The sequence below is a fragment of the Poromitra crassiceps genome (assembly GCF_964638095.1).
Source record: "Poromitra crassiceps genome assembly, chromosome: 29".
Taxonomy (NCBI): Eukaryota; Metazoa; Chordata; class Actinopteri; order Beryciformes; family Melamphaidae; genus Poromitra; species Poromitra crassiceps.
The window spans coordinates 15,651,473-15,672,525 of record NC_139641.1 but is presented as its reverse complement, the minus strand read 5'-3'; the positions used below and the strand labels follow the sequence as shown (position 1 = coordinate 15,672,525).

General features: G+C 44.9%; 2 protein-coding genes and 1 pseudogene across 3 annotated transcripts; 1 reads left to right on the top strand and 2 right to left on the bottom strand.

The window, feature by feature from the left end:
• Nucleotides 1–1,259: 1,259 nt before the first annotated feature.
• Nucleotides 1,260–7,094, bottom strand: LOC310800094 (uncharacterized protein; the record flags this gene model as incomplete). Its single annotated transcript, XM_083662672.1, has 2 exons — nt 1,260–5,529; nt 6,725–7,094. The coding sequence occupies 2 exons, from the start codon at nt 7,092–7,094 to the stop codon at nt 1,865–1,867; spliced, it is 4,035 nt and encodes a 1,344-aa protein (XP_083518798.1). The 3' UTR covers nt 1,260–1,864.
• A 1,473-nt stretch (nt 7,095–8,567) lies between these two features.
• LOC310800203 (uncharacterized protein) lies at nt 8,568–18,617 on the bottom strand (the record flags this gene model as incomplete). The annotated part of the gene is made up of 3 exons (XM_083662789.1): nt 8,568–10,166; nt 16,250–16,678; nt 18,362–18,617. The coding sequence occupies 3 exons, from the start codon at nt 18,615–18,617 to the stop codon at nt 9,274–9,276; spliced, it is 1,578 nt and encodes a 525-aa protein (XP_083518915.1). The 3' UTR covers nt 8,568–9,273.
• On the top strand, nt 18,616–20,822 carry LOC310800093 (trypsin-3 pseudogene; annotated as a pseudogene). The gene is made up of 3 exons: nt 18,616–18,667; nt 20,254–20,435; nt 20,668–20,822. The product of its transcript is annotated as a trypsin-3 pseudogene (transcript).
• The last annotated feature ends 231 nt before the right edge of the window (nt 20,823–21,053 follow it).

Genomic DNA, 21,053 nt, shown 5'->3' with positions numbered 1-21,053 from the left:
ACATTTCAGGTCATTATTTTGCTGTCTTCAGTCTCTTTGCAAACAAAATGTAAGAAAACGCATCAGACCATCAAAATATCAAGATTTCACAAAACAGGATTCATATCTTTGCATGACTGAGTCATCTGTGTCAAGCATGTAATAGTCAATTTAAAACTGATAAATGTAAAATATGATAACCCTGAAGTCAGGGAATGTGAAATAGTAGGCTTACTTATCAAATATTGAGCAAAATAACAATCAAAATAAAGTTTTTATTATGGATAGAGGTAATAGGGCACATGTTTTAAATCTTAAGACACTCAGGGACAATTATTTACAAAATATATCATGGGTTTAATTTTTACAGTAATAATTATATTATATTTGCATAATACACCAATTCTACCAAAATGACCATTACCAATGTACATATATTGTGTAGTAATGCTGCAGGGTTGGAAAGGAGTTTGGATTCTGCATTGAAATTAATCTACACAATTCTGGAGGCAATTAAGTCCTTATTCATAAAGATACATAGCTTTTTATCCAAAGGTTAAATTGAGTTTTATGAATATGTACATTGTGCTCTGAAATGGTCATACTTAATGAGGATTAGCCCCTCACTGGTACTTACTTATACCATACAGGACATGCCAATGAGCAGTTTACTATGAATGCAAAGTACTACCAACTGCAATCGGTTACAAATTATGAAACTATTGAGTCATGACACATTACCAACAGTTGGGTAATATGGCTCGCCCTGACAGAAAAAAAACTTTTCATAGCATCGCTTACATGTTTGCCTTACTATTGTGAATAAAAATGTTAAGAGTAATGACAAAACGTGACGTAAATCAAAGTTGAATTTATTACAAAATCCACTATTTCACAACAATCAGAACAATGTCCGCAATATTATGTAATTAAAAGCTTACTTGCTCCATTTTCCCCATTAGTCACATAAGAGTTAAATTTAAACACTCTTACTGGGAAGTGACATTTACATGGTAACTTTGACACCCCTAGATAACAGGTACTTTTGCCCAGACCAAATATGATACCATACAATAATGATCAGAATTTCACATCAGAATCAGATTTTTGATTGGGTCTGGCCAATGGCACTGTGAATAGAAAAGTTTCCTAACTAGATTGTACACAGTGGGTGACGTTTTCACGGTTATGTTCTGACACGTTAAGATGCGAGCACTGAGCACCAGCCCCCCCCCCCCCCCCCCCCAAAAAAAACAAAACAAAAAATTACATTTGTTGACACTATCTTAGAAAAAGTTGCTCTGTACATTGGGTGTGAGGTCACATTGTTGAGTCTACCTTTAGCACAAACTAGGCCTAGAATACCAAGACATCAGACATGCAGACTGTACTGATAAAGGCACACTGTATACTCTACATGTAGAAACACAGTAGTTCAAATAGTTTATGACATCTGAACAGAAAAGTACTCATCTCGTCTAAACCTATAAACCTCTTTAGTAATAAATGAAATGCAGAACCACACTAATCTGCACCCATCAGAAGTCGTTTAAACCGGTGAAATATTTTGACAACTTAAATGCATTTAAAAATGACAGTGAAACTCATTCAATGGCACATGCATAATATACACCTCCTACTCCAATTAACAGTCTACAGTCTAAATGTGGATCTGAAAGACTATCGCATATATAACAACATTAATTCCATTAATTGTGCACAACCAAACTGAATAAAGTTTCACATACATCTTTTCATTCATAATGCCCATCCAGTTAACTGGTCAAATTTGGACACCTGAGGTTCAAATAAATGAGGATCTAACTGGGACAGAAATTCTAAAAACAAAACAAAGCTAAAAACTTTGTTGCTAGTGTAAAACTGGTCAAATCTCTCCTTGTGCATGTTGCAGGTAGTGCATCTGTAGATCCACCTCCCGGGGAAGAGAACACCCGCATATCATGCACTGAAGAAGCCGTTCGGGGGCGAAGGGCAAACGCGCTCCGACTTTGTGAGGTTCTGTCCGCGGGGCGAGCTGAGGTAGCGACAGGGTCTGTGACAAGTGTGGCGGCCTCTCGCTCATGACCGCCTGCGGTGTGAAAAAGATATTTGGGTGTGGTGACGGTCTCGAAAGTGCACCGATTGCGACAGAGTGAAGAGGGTGGGGGCCGGGCAAAGCGAGAGGGGGGAGCGGAGCGAGTGGGGGTGGGTAAAAGGGAGGCTGATTTATGATTATTTGAGTGCCCGTTACCATTGTTGGTTGATGCTGCAGCTCCGGTCCACTCCCTGGTTTGAGTTGCCCGGCGAGCAGGGTTTGAGGACCCACCGGAGTGGGTTGGAAGCCCCACACCGTCGTTCCTATGCCCGGGGCAAAACGGTGAGGCTCGTACTGTATCGAGATCGGAACCTTCTGAGCGGACGTCTGACTTTGTACGTTGGCCCAGCCAGATGATACCTGCCTTTGCTGCAGCTGAAATTCTTGATTGCCGCCTAATTGGTCAGAGGGGTTTATAGTCTTTGGAATGCCTAAGTCCCACAAGGTGGTGCTACCTACCCCATGGGGTACAGCGGTTGAAACAGACATGGCACCGCTTTGGTCTATTTGAGCTAAGGTGGATGCACCGGCTAAGCCTGAAATCCACTGTTTTTGCGGCTCACAGCCGTTCCACGGCTTTTCCGGCTGGCTAAGAGTCGGCGCTATTACTTGAGGATTGCTCGTCCATCTCGGCAGCTGAAGCTCTTGACCGAGCTTGTTCGGAGAGCTCTGCGAAGTCGACGCCAGTAGGTGGGCGGGAGTCGGTCTTACGCTCCAAAGTGCCGGCCCCTCCATGTAGGCCGGGGAAACGGGAAACGGATGTTGCAAAGAGCTAGTGGAGGCTAGTGCTACGGGCGCTGGCGGTGTGCTGCTCCAAGTCACGGGCTTGGGTTGTTGTCTGTGCTGCTCGATCTCACTCGCGAGGAGGGACGGACTGGATTTATTTGCCGCCGGAAGGGAGCCGACGATCGACGCCTCTTTCATGTGCGACGACTCTAAACTCTGAACTGAGGTCGGGCCAGACTGAGATATCGAAGGGCCATCTATCCAGCCCTGGCTTTTCTGAAGGTGTTGCTGTAGGCCTGCTTGCGGTGGCCTATTAAACAGTGTCTGCTGTGGTGGCTGAGGCTGCTCAGACAGCGGAACAGGCATGACTTCCCCACCGTCCACCTTCCACTGGACCGGTGGAGGTTGAGCCTCCGACAGCCACGGCTCCTTCTGCGGTCTGCCTTGCAAGTCCACGCGAGGCGATAGCATGGGAGCGTGTGGTTGGACCGCCCGCCTGTGCAACTCGGCATCTCTCGGCGTAGGACATGGATACGGAGGAGGTGGCTGCAGCTGCTGAGAGGCGACCATCGCCGAGCCTCCTCCCGCCGATCTAGGCCAGGCCCACGCAAACCGACCCCCTCTCCTCCCCTTGCCCCTCACCCTCGTGCCCACCGGAAAGGAATTATAGTGGCTGAACCCCTGTCGCTTGCGATTGTGGATTTTCTGATGTACCAGGAGGCTGCTGAACCAGGAAAAGGTTTTGTGGCACTCCTCGCAGCGATGGGGTCTCTCTCCCGTGTGCGTGTTCATGTGATCGCGGAGCAGATAAGCCAATCCAAAGCTCTTGTCACAGATGTCACACTTATGGGGCTTCTCGCCGGTATGGGACAGCATGTGCTGCTGAAGTTGGGCCTCGTCGCTGTAGCCTTTACGGCAGTTCGTGCAACGGTACGGTTTTTCTTGATGGAGCTTCTGATGGGTCCTCATGTTCTGAAGGAAGGCAAAGTCCTTCCCGCAGTCGGGACACTTGTACGGCTTCTTGCCCGTGTGGATGATGAGATGTTGCTGCAGGTAGCTGCTGAATCGAAAGCTCTTGCCGCACACTCGGCACTGGTACGGCTTGTCCTTGGAATGAATGCGCATGTGCAACTCTAACACCGAGCGGTGCCGGAACATCTTCCCGCACTCGGGACACTTGTACGACTTAATACTTATTCCGGTGTCGCTCCTCCATTTCCCTTGCACGTTATCGCTCGCAAACGGAGAAGATTTCCGCACGGATATCGTCTTCTTCACCTTGTCTAAATAGTCCGCTATGGACTTGTGGGCTTTTAACAAATGTCCGTAGAAACTTTGCTCGCCGTGAAAAATACTCGGACAGTGCGGACATTTGTGACTAGTCGTCTTCTTCTCGACGTCCTGATTGGCGAGCCGGGCTCTGCTCTCGATCTTCTCGTACTCCGCCTCGTGAATCAGCATGTGGGCTCTCAGGTTAGCCGGTGTGAAGCAGACCTGTGGACAAAGGGGACAGTTGAAGACACGTTTGGGTTCCTCGCCCTGGTTTGCGTTCTCCTTTCCCGGTCCTCTAGCCGTCTCGTGCGCGGGCACGGGGGCGTGCTTGCTAGCCGTCTCGTGCGCGGGCACAGGGGGGGCGGGCTGCTTGCTGCTGGGCTGTTCGGCGGAGGAGAGGGGGTTGTTGTTGTTGTTTTCGTGCAGCCGATGCTGGCGGCAGTGCGCCTTCATGTTCTGGGCGAAGGCGAAATGTTTCCCGCACTCGGTGCAGCGGAAGGGCTTCTGGCCCGTGTGCAGATACTGATGCTGGTGCAGGAGGCTGCTGTACTTGAAGGTCTTGCCGCAGACGTTGCACTGGTGCGAGCGCATGTTCTCCGCGTGCTTGCGCCGGTGGTCCTCCATGACGGAGTAGTGTTTGAAGACCATGCCGCACTCGACGCACTCGTAGGGTTTCAGGGCGCTGTGGCATCGCTGGTGGACGCGCAGGGCCGCGGTGCTGGGGAACGTCTGGCCGCACTCTTGGCACGTCACGACGTTCTCCAGCGAGTGGAACTGCATGTGCTTGGTGACGGAGATCTTGAACTGGAACTCCTGGCGGCACAGGGGGCAGTGGAAAGGCTTTTCGGGGATGCTGTTGCAGTTGTGGTCCCGCAGCTTAGCCACCGTAGGGAAAATCTTCTTACACTGGGCACACTTACATCGGTTATCCGTCGTCATACTGTCATCCCTCGTGTGTACGTCCTTCTTTGGAGTTACGACTTGCTCCTCCTTCGCTTTATGCTCATTCCGATGTTTGATGAGGCTGCTGCGGTGTTGAAAGGTGAGGCCGCATTCTTTACAGGTGAGGACGGTCAGCTCGTCCTCGTGCGCGTGGACGTGACGGTGAAGATTCAGCATCTCGCGTCGGGTGAACCTCATCCCGCACTCCCTGCACTGCAGACCCCACCTTTTGGGTTTAGCAGATGTATCGGCTTCCTCCACTCTACCTGCATCTTCATCATCGCCGTCATCTTCCACTTCCTCTATCCCGTCAACATCTTCCACCCGTTTGTCGCCCACATCCTTTGCGGGGCTCTTCTCGTCAGAACGTGACTTTTCTTTGCGAATCTCTTGCGCATCGGCATCAGAGATAGCTTCAACAGGTGTATCTGGCTGTACCTTGGGTTTCTCCACGTCATTATTGTGGTCTACAGGAGATGGCTGCACCTCGGCATTCTCCACATCAGTCTTGTGGTCTAGAGGAGAAAAGATCATGATAATAATATGTTTTACTATTAATGAGCAATAAGCAACCTATCAGTGGTTTCTGATATGTCGTTACCCTCAGGCTCTTCTAAATTTCATGTTAACAATACAGTTGGAAGAGCCCTCTCATCGACCATAGGATTTCCGTTAGACAATCTGTGTTGGGCATTAAACTCACCTTATTTCTGCACTTTGAAGTCACAGGTAGGGTTGGGTGGGGCAAACTAATTATATCGGAAGCCTAGTTGGTCTGTCTAAATGCATTGTAGAATGTATGTACAAGACAAAATTATGCCAGTGCGCTGTGTGTGTGTATGCCTCTGGACTATGTTTCCAGGCAACTCGGTGATTCTCGTCAAACTTTGTCTTAAAAAAAAGAACAGCTCACTTTTTTCCGCAACTAGGCTTCCGATATAATTAGTTTGCCCCACCCGACCCTACCTGTGACTTCAAAGTGCAGAAATAAGGTGAGTTTAATGCCCAACACAGATTGTCTAACGAAAATCCTATGGTCGATGAGAGGGCTCTCTTACAACTGCAGTGTTGACACGAAATTTAGAAGAGCCTGAGGGTAAGATATTTCGGTCACCTAATACAGTACATACAGTGGTTCTCAACGTGGTCTCCGGGGACCACAACAATGACAAACATGACTTGTTTAACTTCATTATTTCATTTACAAGAAGTGAATACAATGCAGAAGAATTGCTGTTTTCATCATATACAGTAGTTTCATTGTTATATCTCTAACGTTACCTATTACAATACAGATAGTCATGAGACTAGACAAAATCCTATAGCTACAATGCAAAATATTGTCAGATTTGGTCTGAGAGACAAATATTTCATCAGATGAGGGTCTGTGGCAAATGTGTGCCAACGCTAAGTTAGAGGTCCTATTATGAAAGGTTGAGAACGATCACTGATAACCTGTCGGTATGTTAATACATATAATAATAATAATAATAATAATAATAATAATAATAATAATATAACCATTTAGGCGGAGGTTTGTTTATATCACGTGAACTATGTTTTCCTCGAATACGGAAACTAAAGTTACTCCCAGTAGCTGATGGGTTAACATTAAAGCGGTAACGTTATAGTGAGAGCTACGGCTAACGTTAGCATGGAAGCTAAAGCTAGTATAAATACAGTACACTGAAACAACATTATTAGCATTACCATAGTTCCCGATTGCTTCCTTGCGCGTTTGCAAACCGTCATCGTCGTCTTCCGTGTCGGACCAGTCGAAGCTCCGCTGAACGCCGCTAGCCGCCTCGGTGTTGCGGGCCATTGTAGGTTTCGATTTGGGCTCCTCTTCCAGCGCATTAACGTTCCATCTCGTGTCAGATCCTCCGGCAGGAGGAACCGAAAGCCTGGCAGCACGATCGCCGTCGTTATCAACAGCGCCATCGCGTCCATCGGTGGGGCTGTCGGCGGATTTTGTCGTTTCCGTGTCGGTCCTTTCTTCCCCTGGTGATTCTTCCACCACCTCCTCGACAGGAGGGGATTTCTGCCGTTTCGGAGACTCCAGCGGGTCTACAGCGGCCATGTTTCACCCATGCAACAACCCCCTTGTCTCTAGCACGAGCACAGTATCATCCTAGCCTAGAAGCCTAGCCAGAAAAATAAACCGAACTTCCGGTCAACACCTTCAGAATAAAAGATCCAAGGTGATCCAAGGTTTTTCAAAGTGCAACATTCTTAACACCTTTCTTGTGAATTTGCTGTTCTGTAGACAAAACACTCACATATTGTTAACCCCCTTTATTATTTTTCCCTTACTGGTGGGTTTTACCCTCATATATCCATAAATATCCATGGTTTTAGCATGTTGTGTAGCACTTCCTTCCTGTAGAGCAGTGCAAGAGTGGCAGCAGACGACCTGTCTAGCAACAGTCACTTATGTAGCCCAGTGGTTCCCAATCCTTTTTGTCTCCAGTAGGTGGCGGTAATGCACAAAAAGCTGTTTGCCAACCGCCATAAAACAATAGAAGAAGAAGAATCCTTGAATCCTCTCTAACACATCTGATCTGATTATGAAATGAAAATACAATTATGACAGTTTTCAATTGAAAAAGCCATTAGTTTTACCAAGATGGGCCTATGAAATTACTTTGAATCTTGTTTTTATCATTTTGTAAATAAATTGTAATTCCCAATCTTTCCAAGTACCCGCTGCAAGCTGCTCAAGTACCCCTAGGGCTAAACGCCCCCCTTGGTTGGGAATCACTGATGTAGCTCCCACATAGTTTTGTAATAGTCATCAATTTATACGTTTTACTATTAATTCACTATGTGACAAATCCACGACCGATCAAATGGATTTATTTGTAGCCAATGTCTGACTTTATTAAAGTTTAGTTAATACATTTCAGCGGAACAATAGCCATCTACAAAATATAAGTTGTGCAAAACTGTATGCAGATTATGGCCATTGTGTTTGTTTGCAATGATTTACGTACACATCAACCTTACTGCATGCAAGATGATAATAAATAGCCCTATACATACTGATGTATGCTTTATCAATTTCACCAGAGACATGAAAACCTAAAGCCTACTGCAATGCATAACCCTAACCCAGGGATACTCAACTTGCTTTGCCCGGGGGCCACTTTCGTGAAATGATAGAAGGCCAGGGGCCAGTTAATAAACAAATATTATACATTTTTCTGTAGCAGATTGTAGGTTTTTGGGGTGTCAGCTGGAGTTTAGTCTGACAATGTTGTGCACACCGGATAGTTAGTTAGGTTAAGTTAGTTAGGTTAAGTACATACATAAGTGCCTGGGTAGCGAGCAGATGGCAGTATTTGACAATTTAGCAGCTAAATCATAGATTATTGAAAGATATTCCATATTCCAGACTGAAATGCTAGAACAGAAGTGGAGTATTGGCCAGAATGACATGAACATTTGGACACTTATTCGGTGGGTATGTTGCATGTTGCGTTCAGGTGCACTGTAAAAAAAAAAAAAAATGCAATTCCATGGCGGGCCATACAGGGAGCCCGCGGGCCGCAAGTTGAGTATCACTGCCCTAACCCTTTGGAAGTGTATGGTCATTTATTTGCCAAAAACTGGTATTTTTGTAAGATTTATCACGTTTGTTTCAAAACGCACTGAACAGAACACAATCTACTTTATTGTCCAACTGGGGCCAGGAAATATGTACAGTGTACCAAGAAACTGTTAACGAACCACAAGCATACATTTGCAGGTAATTACAATAGCTATATACCGCTACTATAACATATGGTAACAGCTGGAGAGATTACAAGTATTTCATGACGAATGTAATTAGTCTAGCCTTCACAGTACTGAACTAGGAGGAACATCAGCTGCAAAGCATGTACAATGACATGCATAAACGTTGTTGACTGGGGAATGGAGTCTCATGGGTGAAGTTAGTCACTCCACATAACTGCTTTTCAGGAAGTCTGAGTTTATGAGCACAAGACTATGTATTTCGGAGGAACCAAGCTAATGTTAAGGCCATCACTATTATCTCGTGTGTTTTGAGTTTCTTATCCACTGACTTGTGTTCTCCAAAGAAAAAAGTCTGAGATGGAGTGGAAAGCGACACACTCCGAAAAAACTCCCAGTCGACAGTGTATTCTTTACCGAAACATTGTCAATAGAAAAAGAGCTTTAATTTCAAATCGGACGTCGAAACGGAAAATAAATAAGCGCAATGTGTTCTTCAAGTATTTTGTGAAGTCGTTTCCGCCTCAACGCCGTCTTCGACGCCTGTGATCGACGGGTCTTCCTCGCCGCGGCCTCGGCACAGTTCCGTTCATGTCTGCGGGCGGATCGGGGGGGAAAGTACCGTGTGTCTCCGGCGACGATTGCGCCGACGCCACCGCTCCGGCCGACTGATTATTTAAACGCTGATCGACCGGCGGCTGCTGCGTCTGGTGCTCTTGTGACTGTTGCGGTACTACATGAGGCTGATGTTGTAGCTGCGGTTGCTCTGGTGGTGGATCGATCCGTTGCTGCTGCGGTTGCTGCTGCTGCTGTGGCTCGATCGGTTGTAGCTGCTGCTGAGCCTGTTGTGGCGGTGGTATGTGCTGTTGGGATGGTTGTGACTGTTGGTGTGGCTGTTGTTGAACACGATGTTGCGGTGGCTGTTGCTGCTGCGCCTCCAGCACCCCTAAAAGCCTTTGCAAGAGCACATTGTTTTGCTGCAGGCTGACCGCGAGCGCCTCCTGGGAGGCGACGAGCGTTCGCATGTCGTGCCGGAACCCGTCCCCGAACTCCCGCAGGCTCTTCTCCACGCGGTCCCCCAGCTGGAGGGCGGCTTCCCCGAGCCCCCGGAGCTCCTCCTCCAGCCAGGAGCCGCGCGGCGGAGCCTCCAGGGGACCCTGCTGGGCTCCGAGCGACGGCTGAGGACTGGGCTGGGGGCTGCCATTGAGGAAAGGAGCGCTGTAGAGGGGCGAAGGAGGGAGCCAGCGTTCTGACGGAGGGGGCGCTCCGATGCCCAGACCCAGTCCTAACCCCAGTTTGTCCTCAATGCTGTTCTCGGCCGCTTCGCACTCTGGCTCTCCCACCTCTCGCTCGCGTTCAGGATTGTCCTCGTCTTTCTCCAAACCGTCTCTCTCTGATCCTTCCCCTCCTCCAACTGCTAAAAAAAAAAGAGAGAAGGAAAAATAATTAGCCTTTCAATCAATCAATCAACTTTTATTATCAGACACAAGGTCCATAGAAAAACACATACATGAACAACACTTAAGAAAAATAAAACACAAGAATTAAGATCTATAGAATGCACCTATACCAATAGGACCACATTCGTGAGTTGTATCTCACAGCACTAAACACAGGGTTGGTTAGCAGTACTATGATGGCATTCTGGGACACATTTAGTCTGCCGATAAATTTGTACATTAGGTTTCTAAGGAGGGCCTGAAAAGTGTAGACTCCTGCCTTACAAAACAGGTCACTTGCACTACTCCACCTAGGTTTTTTCATCAGAATCCGCATACAATCGTTATATGCAACTTAAAGCTTATGTTGGCTCGCTTTTTTGAAGTTCACCCACAGGGGGGCAGTATAAATGGGGGTACAGTAGGCTCTGAAAAGGTTGATATTTACATCATCAGAACATGAATGAAATTTCCTGACCAGCATGTTAGCCTGCCCATATAGCACACGCCGCTGTCTATACATGTCCTCATCATCAGACATTTGGTCAGTGATGAAGTGACCCAGATATTTTGTTTGATCACAAACAGACAGAACATTATCTGACAAATAAAAAGCAGGAAAAGTGAGATCCGTGTCTCCCTTTGTTCTACAGATCATGACAACACTCTTTTTAGCATTGTATTTAACGTCAAATCTGACACCATAAGCAGAACATATATTTAATAACTGTTGGAACCCAGCACTGCTGGGGGAATCAAATGTAGCCATACATACTGTATTGTACTGGTATACTCACCAATCACTTTATAGAGTAGTGCAGAAATGGGTCCGCAAGACCTGGACGTTAGCACTTCAACTTCTTACGTGTAAAAGTGAACGGGATTTTTGTATGGGAATTTCAGTTAAATGAATGAAATGAAACAGCGAAGTTTGCGTTGAGCAGGATAATCTTCACAAATGAGGACCGCTTTTATGATTTTCGGAGTAAATGCATATTTTTAAAGGTGATTTTCAGAAAACGCTTCCAAAGTCATAAAAGTGGTCCTCATTATAGAGACACTGCGTAATGCGTCATCATTCAGAAGCCACGCCCAAGACGGGGGGAAAAAGAAACCCCCCCTCCAATCCTGGCGTTCTCCTATGTCGTGTGCATGGTTGCGTGTTGCACAAAAAGATCGTATATACGGAAGATGAACACTCCAACTTACTTCCTTGACAGCTAGATCCACATTTTTCTTCTCGCCAATTCTCAATGGCTTCCTTGTTTTGCTCAGGAGTACGACAAAATTTTAACTGGCCATTTTTTACATTTGTTGTCTGCGCAGCCCCACCACACAACAGCTTTTAGCTATGTTTAATTCAAGGAAAACGACGCTGGTGTGTGGAAATGAACGGAGCTTTTCCCCCGTGATGGGCGTGGCCTATTTCATGCAGTGTCTCTATTGAAGATGATGTTGCTGAACACAAACTTTGCTGTTTCATAAACTTTTGTTAACCAGACCTTATTTCATGCATTTAACCAAAATCCCCATACAAAACCCCCATTCAAATTGATACGTAAGAACCAGGAAGTGCAGGGACTTCTGGGTAAGCCTACAATAAAAACATTCTCCCTGCTGTACTCTACTAGGAACACCTGTACACCTGTAAAGTTCCGAGTAAAGTACAGGTGTGAACGCACCCAAGACGCATTGAGATCTGATCGCTCACACCACATTTGGAGGTGGTCTGGGCTGCATGTGGCCACATTCTTATGTTTGTGTGTGTGTGAATGCAATGCTTCCTCAGGACTCATTGAAGGACTGCCTACTCAACTGACCCCCTCTGCCTTTGTGTCACTTCTATCATTATGGTGCGTCTCGGCAGAAATAGTGGGGCTCAAAAAATGCACTTTCAATGTAAAATAGGTCGCTTCCGGAAAGAAGCGCCAAAATTTGCACAAATACTCCTTGTGGATTGTTATTTTGATAAAAGTAACTGGCCACGCAGAAATCTCGATCTTTCCAAGATGGCCGCCATTTCCCGCCCCAAAAACACTATTTTGGGGGCAACTTTTGGTAGAATTGTCCAATATGAATGATCTTGTTATCAAACCATACATTTATGACCACAGAGAAGCCAGATTTGTTCCATGTAAATTTCTAAATGGCTGCCATTTCAAAGATGGCTGCCATTTCAGCTATTTTTACCATTAGTGGGGCTCAAAACAGCACCTTTAGGTCGCTTCTGGAAAGAAGCGCCAAAATTGGCACAAATACTCCTTGTGGACTGTTATTTTGATAAAAGTAATTGGCCACGCAGATTTTTTTTTTTTTTCCAAGATGGCCACCATTTCCAGCCTGAAAACACTATTTTGGGGGCAACTTTGGGTAGAATTGTCCAATATGAATGATCTTGTTATCAAACCATACATTTATGACCACAGAGAAGCCAGATTTATTCCATGAAAATTTCAAAATGGCTGCCATGTTAAAGATGGCTGCCATTTCTGCTATTTTTACCATAGGATTTCACTGTCCAGGGCGATTTTGATGATTCTGGTGTCAAATGACAGGTTTTTAACTATGGAAATTTCAAAATTATACATCAGAAATCATTTGTATATCTCCTTTTACCATTTACTCTAAAATACTAAATCTCTAAAATACTGTTGTTTATGCATATTTTCACATTACTTTGAAAATTTATGCAGAGTAAATGGCAAAAGGAGATATACAAATCATTTCTGATGTATAATTTTGATATTTCCATAGTTAAAAACCTGTCATTTGACACCAGAATCATCAAAATCGCCCTGGACAGTGAAATCTTATGGTAAAAATGGCTGAAATGGCAGCCATCTTTAAAATGGCAGCCATTTTGAAATTTTCATGGAATAAATCTGGCTTCTCTGTGGTCATAAATGTATGGTTTGATAACAAGATCATTCATATTGGAAAATTCTACCCAAAGTTGCCCCCAAAATAGTGTTTTCAGGCTGGAAATGGTGGCCATCTTGGAAAAAATAAAATTTCTGCGTGGCCAGTTACTTTTATCAAAATAACAGTCCACAAGGAGTATTTGTGCCAATTTTGGCGCTTCTTTCCGGAAGCGACCTATAGGTGCTGTTTTGAGCCCCACTAAAATAGCATGCAATTAATAAAGAAAAAAATCTGCGCATTTTTTCAGCAGCAGAACATATTTTGAGCATGGCGGGTGGCAACCTGCCACAATAGAAGGGGAAACACCGGTTATACATCAACATGTTTGTATGACAGCAGAGACGTCCTCAGCGATAGGTTAAAAACAACATCGAAGGACCGCCTACTCAGAACTGACGTCCTCTACGTCAGAGGTTCTCAAATGTTTTTCAGTCGAGGACCCCTTACAGGATAGAAAATATACCGGGGACCCCCTCATTCTGATTTGTGATTTTGGGCTAAGCTTAATTGTTTCCACGGTAACGTGCTCGACTTTTAAATTGATAGGTTTGTTAGATTAGAATGTAATCCATGAACCATTTTAGATTTAAGCATAAAATATCTTTGTTGAACTATGAAGCTTTTGCAAAAAAAAAAAAGTTTTTATTTTTATTTTCCTGAAAACTTTTCGCGGACCCCCTGGCAAAGTGCCACGGACCCCTGGGGGTCCCCGGACCCCCGTTTGGGAACCACTGCAGTCTACGTAATAACGGGCAACGTAAGATCATGACATGCCATGCTAAAAATAGTTGTTTCTATGATCATTCCATCATTCCTATAGTAACTCCGTCAGACGAGGCATGCACTGCACTGCTGCCTCCCGCAGGTTACAAACATCACCACCTTTATTTGCATAGTGGGCAAGTGACATCCGATCACTCCGGACGCATTCTAATGCCAGGTGTGAACAGACGTTCTTAGAGCTGTTCACTTGAGATCAGATCGCTTAAGACGGATGAGACAGGTCTGAACAGCAGGGCCAGTGACTTTGACATGGCTGTTGGTGCCAGACGGACAGGCTGCTTTTGAGTATTTCTGAAACTGCTGATGTCCTGGGATTTTCCAGACACAACAGTCTCTAGAGCAGTGGTTCTCAAATGGGGGTCCGTGGCACTTTGCCAGGGGGTCCGCGAAAGGTTTTCAGGATTTATTTATTTATTTTTGTGTGTGCAAAAAGCTTCATAGTTCAACGAAAATGTTTCATGCTTTAAATCTAAAATGGTTCATGGATTACATTTGAATCTAACAAACCTATCATGGAAACAATTAAGCTTAGCGCAAAATCACAAATCAGAATGAGGGGTCCCCGCCCGGTATATTTTCTATCTTAGAAGGGGTCCTTGTCTGAAAAACATTTGAGAACCTCTGCTCTAGAGCAGTGGTCCCCATACTGTGGTCCGTGGACCACGGCACCACCTGGTGTTTTCTGCCAGGGCAGAGTGAAGCTTCTGGTATCATATGAAACTAGAAGACCTCAGGCATCGATTGATACCAACCATGTCATGCTAGCTTGTCAGCAAGGTGGCTAAATAGCACTCCAAATGTAGGCAAAGGTTTGGCGAGGGGGAAAAAAACATTGTGTGTGTCACGTGTGTGGTTGGAGTTGACAGAAAGGCTACAGTAACTCAGATAACCTCTTTACAACTGTGGTGAGTAGAAAAGCATAGCACAACACGTTAGGGCTGGGTTAAAAAAATCGATATATCCATATTGAATCGATATTCATGTGAAGGAACAAGTATCGATACATAAATCCCAGTATCGATATTTTAAAATGCATTTTACCTTTTTTTTTAATAAACATAGGCTATAATATTATAGGCTGTGTGTGGTAGTTAAAACATAGTTTCAAGTTGACGTTTATTTATGTTTGTAGTTGAAACAAAAACATAAATACTGTAGGCTACATGTGCATTGTGCATGCACCAGATGTACAGACCTCAAATCGGTTTGCACTATAATGTTTGTGAGCTGTATTTAATTTGATTTACAAAGCATTTATACTTTATGTATAGAGAGCTCCAGGGATGATGTATTTTTGTAGGCTGAATGCGGAAGTCCCGAACTTCCTGGTTCTTCACTGTTTCTGTCTATGGGATTTTTGAATGGGATTTTGGCGCGATGCTTCAAATAATGTCTGTGGGCAACGCAAGTTTAATCAAACGCGAACCAAGGTTCAGCGGGATAATCTTCACACATGAGGACCACTTTCATGAGTTTTGAAGCGTAACTGCGAGCCCTAGAGGTAAAAAGCTCGTGCTAAGCTAATCCAGAACTACACACAGTGTCGCATAGGCGTCCACGCATTGATTGCGAGAGAAAGAATTTCCGCGTTCACTCGTGATGACGTATAATATCCACGTCGACATTGTAGTCTCATTTAGCCGTTTGCTAGCTAGAGACCCTTTTAACGGCACATAAAAGCTTCAAAACTCATAAAAGTGGTCTTCATGTGTGAAGATGATGTTACTAAACACTGGTTCGCGTTTGATTAAGCCAGCATTGCCCAGAGAGATTATTAGAAGCATCGCGCCAAAAACCCATTCAAAACTCCCATAGGCGAAAACTGTGAAGAACCAGGGCTGTTAGCATCGATGATTTCCGGACTCGTTCCTGGAGCTCTCTACAGCTCTAAATTTGTTTGGCTTCTCACAGAAGACTGTAAAGAAAGAGACAGAAGACTGGAAAGAAAGATAAGATGTTGAATGACTATGTTGGTCATGTTTAAATTAAAAAGAATTACATGATGTAACTGCTTTCTTTATGGTCAATTCTTAATGTAAACATTAATATTGTTTAATAATGCACCAGGTTAGAAGGTTCCTTGTACAATTTACAGCATTAGTTCTTTGAGAATCTCTTCCATTATCAAAGCAAAACTGGTAATGTAACTAAAATATCGATATCGAATCGTATCGGAAATCGTATCGACTTGGGACCTTGTGTATCGGAATCGTATCGGGAAGTCAGTGGCGATACCCAGCCCTAGTTCCTAATAAAGTGATGGGTGAGTGAGTGTATATAAACAGTCACACCTACACTCATACAAACCTACAAAGAAAAACAGCAGGGCAATTAAGACAACTGATTTTTTTTGTACCTGGATCAGAGTCAGTGAAGCACGGGAAACAGGCCTTCGGTCTGGCGCTTTGCTTTTGGTGCCTGGTGTGTTGAAGCCTCGGGCTCGACTGGGATGTCCGTCCGAGCATCGACGCCCCTCGGCTGGACGGCAGGTAACAGGTGCGGTGGCGGGCGTCCGCCAACCTGCCCCCGTTGCGTCTCTTCAAGTCGTCCCAGCGCTTCTTCACTTCTCGAAGGGTCCGCGGCACTCTGGACACGGCGTTGACTCTCTCCAGGATCCCCGCCCAGATGCGCTCTCTCTCCCGTCGCCGGAGCCTCCCCGCGGGGCCGAACAGCTCCCCTTCGCACCGGGTGACTTCTGACACCAACACCTCCAGCTCCGCCCCGCTGAAACGACTCTTCCTCTTACCCGCGCCACCGGCAGCCAACGCTGCTGACATCGCTCTGTCTGCAGAGAAAGAGGTGAGAAGATAGCCCCCCCACCCGAAAAAAAAGAGAAAAAGGAAAGTGAAGCTAAATGTGCTGTGTGAGGCAGAGAAGTGCACCTCACCGAGGGAATTGTTGTTTGTGGTAGGGCATTCACGACTAGTGAATCTTACTAGTCGACTAGTCGTTTTTTTTTTTATCTTTAAGAAAGAACATGAGGTATTTACATGACATACATGGACTATCATATCCCATATCCCCCACAAAGAATTGGACAAACAACCAAACAAAAACAATGCATTCAGCTCCTATCCTGATAAGCCTAATGACACTGGGGTAAAAAGTTCTTAAAGTCAAACTCTGTATGTGGTTGCCATATTTTGGGGATGTCTAAGAATCTGCCTTTGCTCTTGTAGTAAATGTTATCCAACGTATGGTAGCTTGAGAGTTCATTCCACCAGTGAACTACAGCTGGGGGATTGGATGCTTTCCAATTTAAAGCTATGCATTTCCTAGCTGCCAACAGGGCAAGATCTATGTATTTACTTTGAATGCATTGTTTTTGTTTGGTTGTTTGTCCAATAGTCTTGTTTGTTCTTGGATTATTGTGTATCTTATGCAGTTTTCTTGTTTTGTTTTGTTGTGTTTTGATGTTCTTTGTGGGGGATATGGGATATGATAGTCCATGTATGTCGTGTAAATACCTCATGTTCTTTCTTAAAGATAAAAAAAAATAAAAAGAATAGTCGACTACTAAGCACAGTGTCGACTAGTGGTTTTACTAGTCGACTAGTCTGTGAATGCCCTAGTTTGTGGAGTGCTAAGCAAAATAAATAAATACATACATACATAACTCTAATCCAATCCAATATGACTACTCAAAAAAAGAGGTAGCACATCCAAAATTGGAAATAAATGACTAGATTCAATACTTGCATTTCCTTTAAGGCACTTTTGGCTCTGTTTTGTGGCACACACCAAGTCACGGCACTAACACATTTTGGCAAGAAAAGCCTCAATCAGAGCATTAAAGACACGTTTTTTCCTCAATTGCGATGATGCTACCAAACTATTTGAGCTGTTATGACGCTAAATACACCCTATTTAAAACTATTTTAAAAGTCTTTAGCTTAAATTTGATTGATTACCCATCCTAACTGGGGTTATGTACACTGCGAATAAAATATTTCCATAATCTTTCATGTCAACATTGTTGCCTTGGCGTCGTTTCTCATGATGGCCTTGAACATAATGCCCCCCCCCCCCGATTTTTTATCTAATTTTTATCCCCCATTAGTGCTCATTTTAATTTATTTATCCTGGTTGCTGCTCCACACTCTGCCGATCTGGGGAGAGCCGAAAACTGGCTCCATGCTTCCTCCGAGACATGGGCAGTTAGCCAGCCAGCCGCTTCTTTTCACCTGACAGGGGAAGCTTCACTGGTAGGACATAGCACGTGGGAGGATCACGCTATTCCAACCAGTTCCCCTCCCTCCAAACAGGCGCCCTTAACAACCAGAGGAGGAACCACATTAGCAACCAGGATATTGCATGTTTTTGGTGAAGGGGGTTCCTATATGAAGGAAACCCCCGGGAGGCACGGGGAGAACATGCAAACTCCACACAGAAAGGCCCTTTTGACGACCCCACCCGGGCGGTGGGCAACTCGAGGAGGACATGCGGATGTTGAACATAATGGGCTTACTTTGTTCAATGGACAACAGGTCGTCCGAGGACATGCCCGGCGCCATGATGTTAGGGTGCACCACTACCACGTTGAAGGGGAGTCCTCCGGGTAATCCGCTGCTCTGGTCGCAGCTGCCGTCCGAGTCGTCGTCCTCCCTGGGGAAGCCATCTTCTGAGACTCCCCCTCCAAAGGGTCCCTCCGGAGACTCCACCTTGATGTGCATGGGAGGTGATTGCTCATACAGCAGCCCCCCCTCCTCGTAGTACTCGGTCATGAGTCCAGGCCTGGGTCTACAGAAGAACCGACTGGCGACGGGCCAATTCTGTTACTGACCGGTTCTGCCCCATGAACGGAGGTTCAATGGAGGTGTGATTGAACTTACTGCAAAGTCTAATACGAGTGCTAAGCACATGATATCAAATGACGAGCCTGCTTAGGGTACTAGTGGCAAACAGACTACATATGAGATATACAGCTATATCATTAAGGGGAAATGTAAATAAGTACTTTGATTTTCAACATTGTGTCAAATTATTCAAGTAATAAAGTTGTGCAAGGTTCGTTAAAGATACATTCATTCTGTTCCTGATTAAACCACCTAGTCAAGAGAGACATGTATGGCTAGCTAAAGGCATTTAGATGGATTTCTAGCATTTTCATTGATTGATATGGGTATGTTTATAGAAACACATGGGCCTTAAGTGCAATAAGTTCAAGGTGTCTAACTGGAGAGGCTGAAGCTGCTGCCCGCATCTAAACGGTCAGCTGATTTCCAGCAGGTAGGGGATCTCTCCAACAGCTGAAATGCAAGAACAAAAACACAACTTTGTTTACAACACTGTCGCTCGTATATTTAAATAGCTTCGCTCATAGATCGGCGGTCATGTTGACTCTCTGTATTCTGTCGCATCGATGCGCATTTTTTTTCTGCACCACATCCGCAATGGTTGCGCATTCCGCATACATTAAGGTGCTGATCTTGCAATGTAGCTACTAGCTCTCTCGCTACCGCAGGGCCAAGTTAAGCTGCAAAGCCCAGCTGAAATGCCAACATAAACACACTAGACCTGGGTACAAAGGTGACAACGTTGTGTTTCTTACCTCATGATAAGCGCACGAGAGGCTAAACCAAAGCAAAACATCATTTGATGGCAGCTGTGGGTTAGCTCACCTGCCGATACACAAACCGAAGACGGTCGCTTTCTGATGACGTCACCAAGGGGATATGTTCAGCACCGAGCAAAGTTAGGCAAAACGTATAGATTAGCCAGACTGGTATCACTGCCCCGTATAATCCCGTTTTTAATCACATTCAAATGTGTTATGTCTAATACCACTGGCCGTTATTTCATTATTACATTACATAGGGCATATCATGTTTAGTTATTAAAATAATATTAAAGTACAGTATTACAATACTGTGTTGCAGATATTGTTTTGAGGGACTTTGCACTTTATAATTTGAAGATTCCTAATGTCATTTTTGCTTTTGTGTTTGCTATTCCTGTGATTGCTCCGCTGCATAATGCACAAAGACGAATTCCTGGTTTGTAACATGTTTACTCACTATGACTATTAATAATAATAACTAGAATATCTAAATTTCCTAACGAAAATTGTATTGTGCTTGCTTGATGGTGGGAGGAAACCGGAGCACCCGGAGGAAACCCACACAAACATGAGGAAAACATGTAAACTCTAATGCAAAAGTAGTGTAATAAGTGACAAGTTACTCAAGACAGTAATATTGTAAAGTAACGTATTACTTGCAAATTAAAGTAACTAGTAATATGTAGTATATTACATTTTGAAAGTAACTTGCCCAACACTGCATTTTGGTAAAAAATGTATTGGAAACTGATGGCAAAAATGCATAATATAGTACTGTACATGCTCTCCTTCCCCTCTAGGCAACTACCCTGATCGCCTGAGGTGCTTGGATGCCCCGCCCCATCCTGAGTGACAGCAGCTGCAGGAGCTCCTACCCAGGACAGATCACCTCCAACATGTTCTGCAGGAGATCCTACCCAGGACAGGTCACCTCCAACATGTTCTGCACTGGGTTCCTTGAGGGAGGAAAGGACCTTGCCGGGTAGGAACAAAAGTCATCATCATTGCCATTAATAATTTTTCTTTCATTCTCTTTTTCCCCCATTGCCTGTCTTGTCATGTCATTTGTATCGATGTCTTGGAGCCCAGGAAGACTAGCGGTGGGCTCGGCATCAGCTAACGGGGATCCTTATAATATACAAATAAACACTGTACTTCAAAGTGGAACCGAACATCTTGCGTCTCACCCTGGTGTCTGCCTCTTCTCACGTCAGGGTGACTCCTGTGGCCCCGTGGTGTTGCAACGGTCAGCTGCAGGGTGTGGTGGTGTCCTGGAGGTTACGGCTGTGCCCAGAGGAACAAGCCTGGTGTCTATGCCAAGGTCTGCAACTACAACTCCTGGATTAGGAACACCATGTCCGCCAACTAAATTAACCTCACTGGAAGGAACATTTGGTTCTAAGCCTGGAAAGTAAGATACCTGTTAGCAAGAAAATAAACATTTTTCAAAGCCAATTGATGTGTTTGACTGCTTCTCAGAACACGACACTCAATATAATCACTGTGGACGATGAAGTTTAGTTGCTGATATGGTCAAACGCTCTGACTAGGCCACTAGGGGCATCTTGGTATCGACCCGGCTAGTAAGACACAATGCACT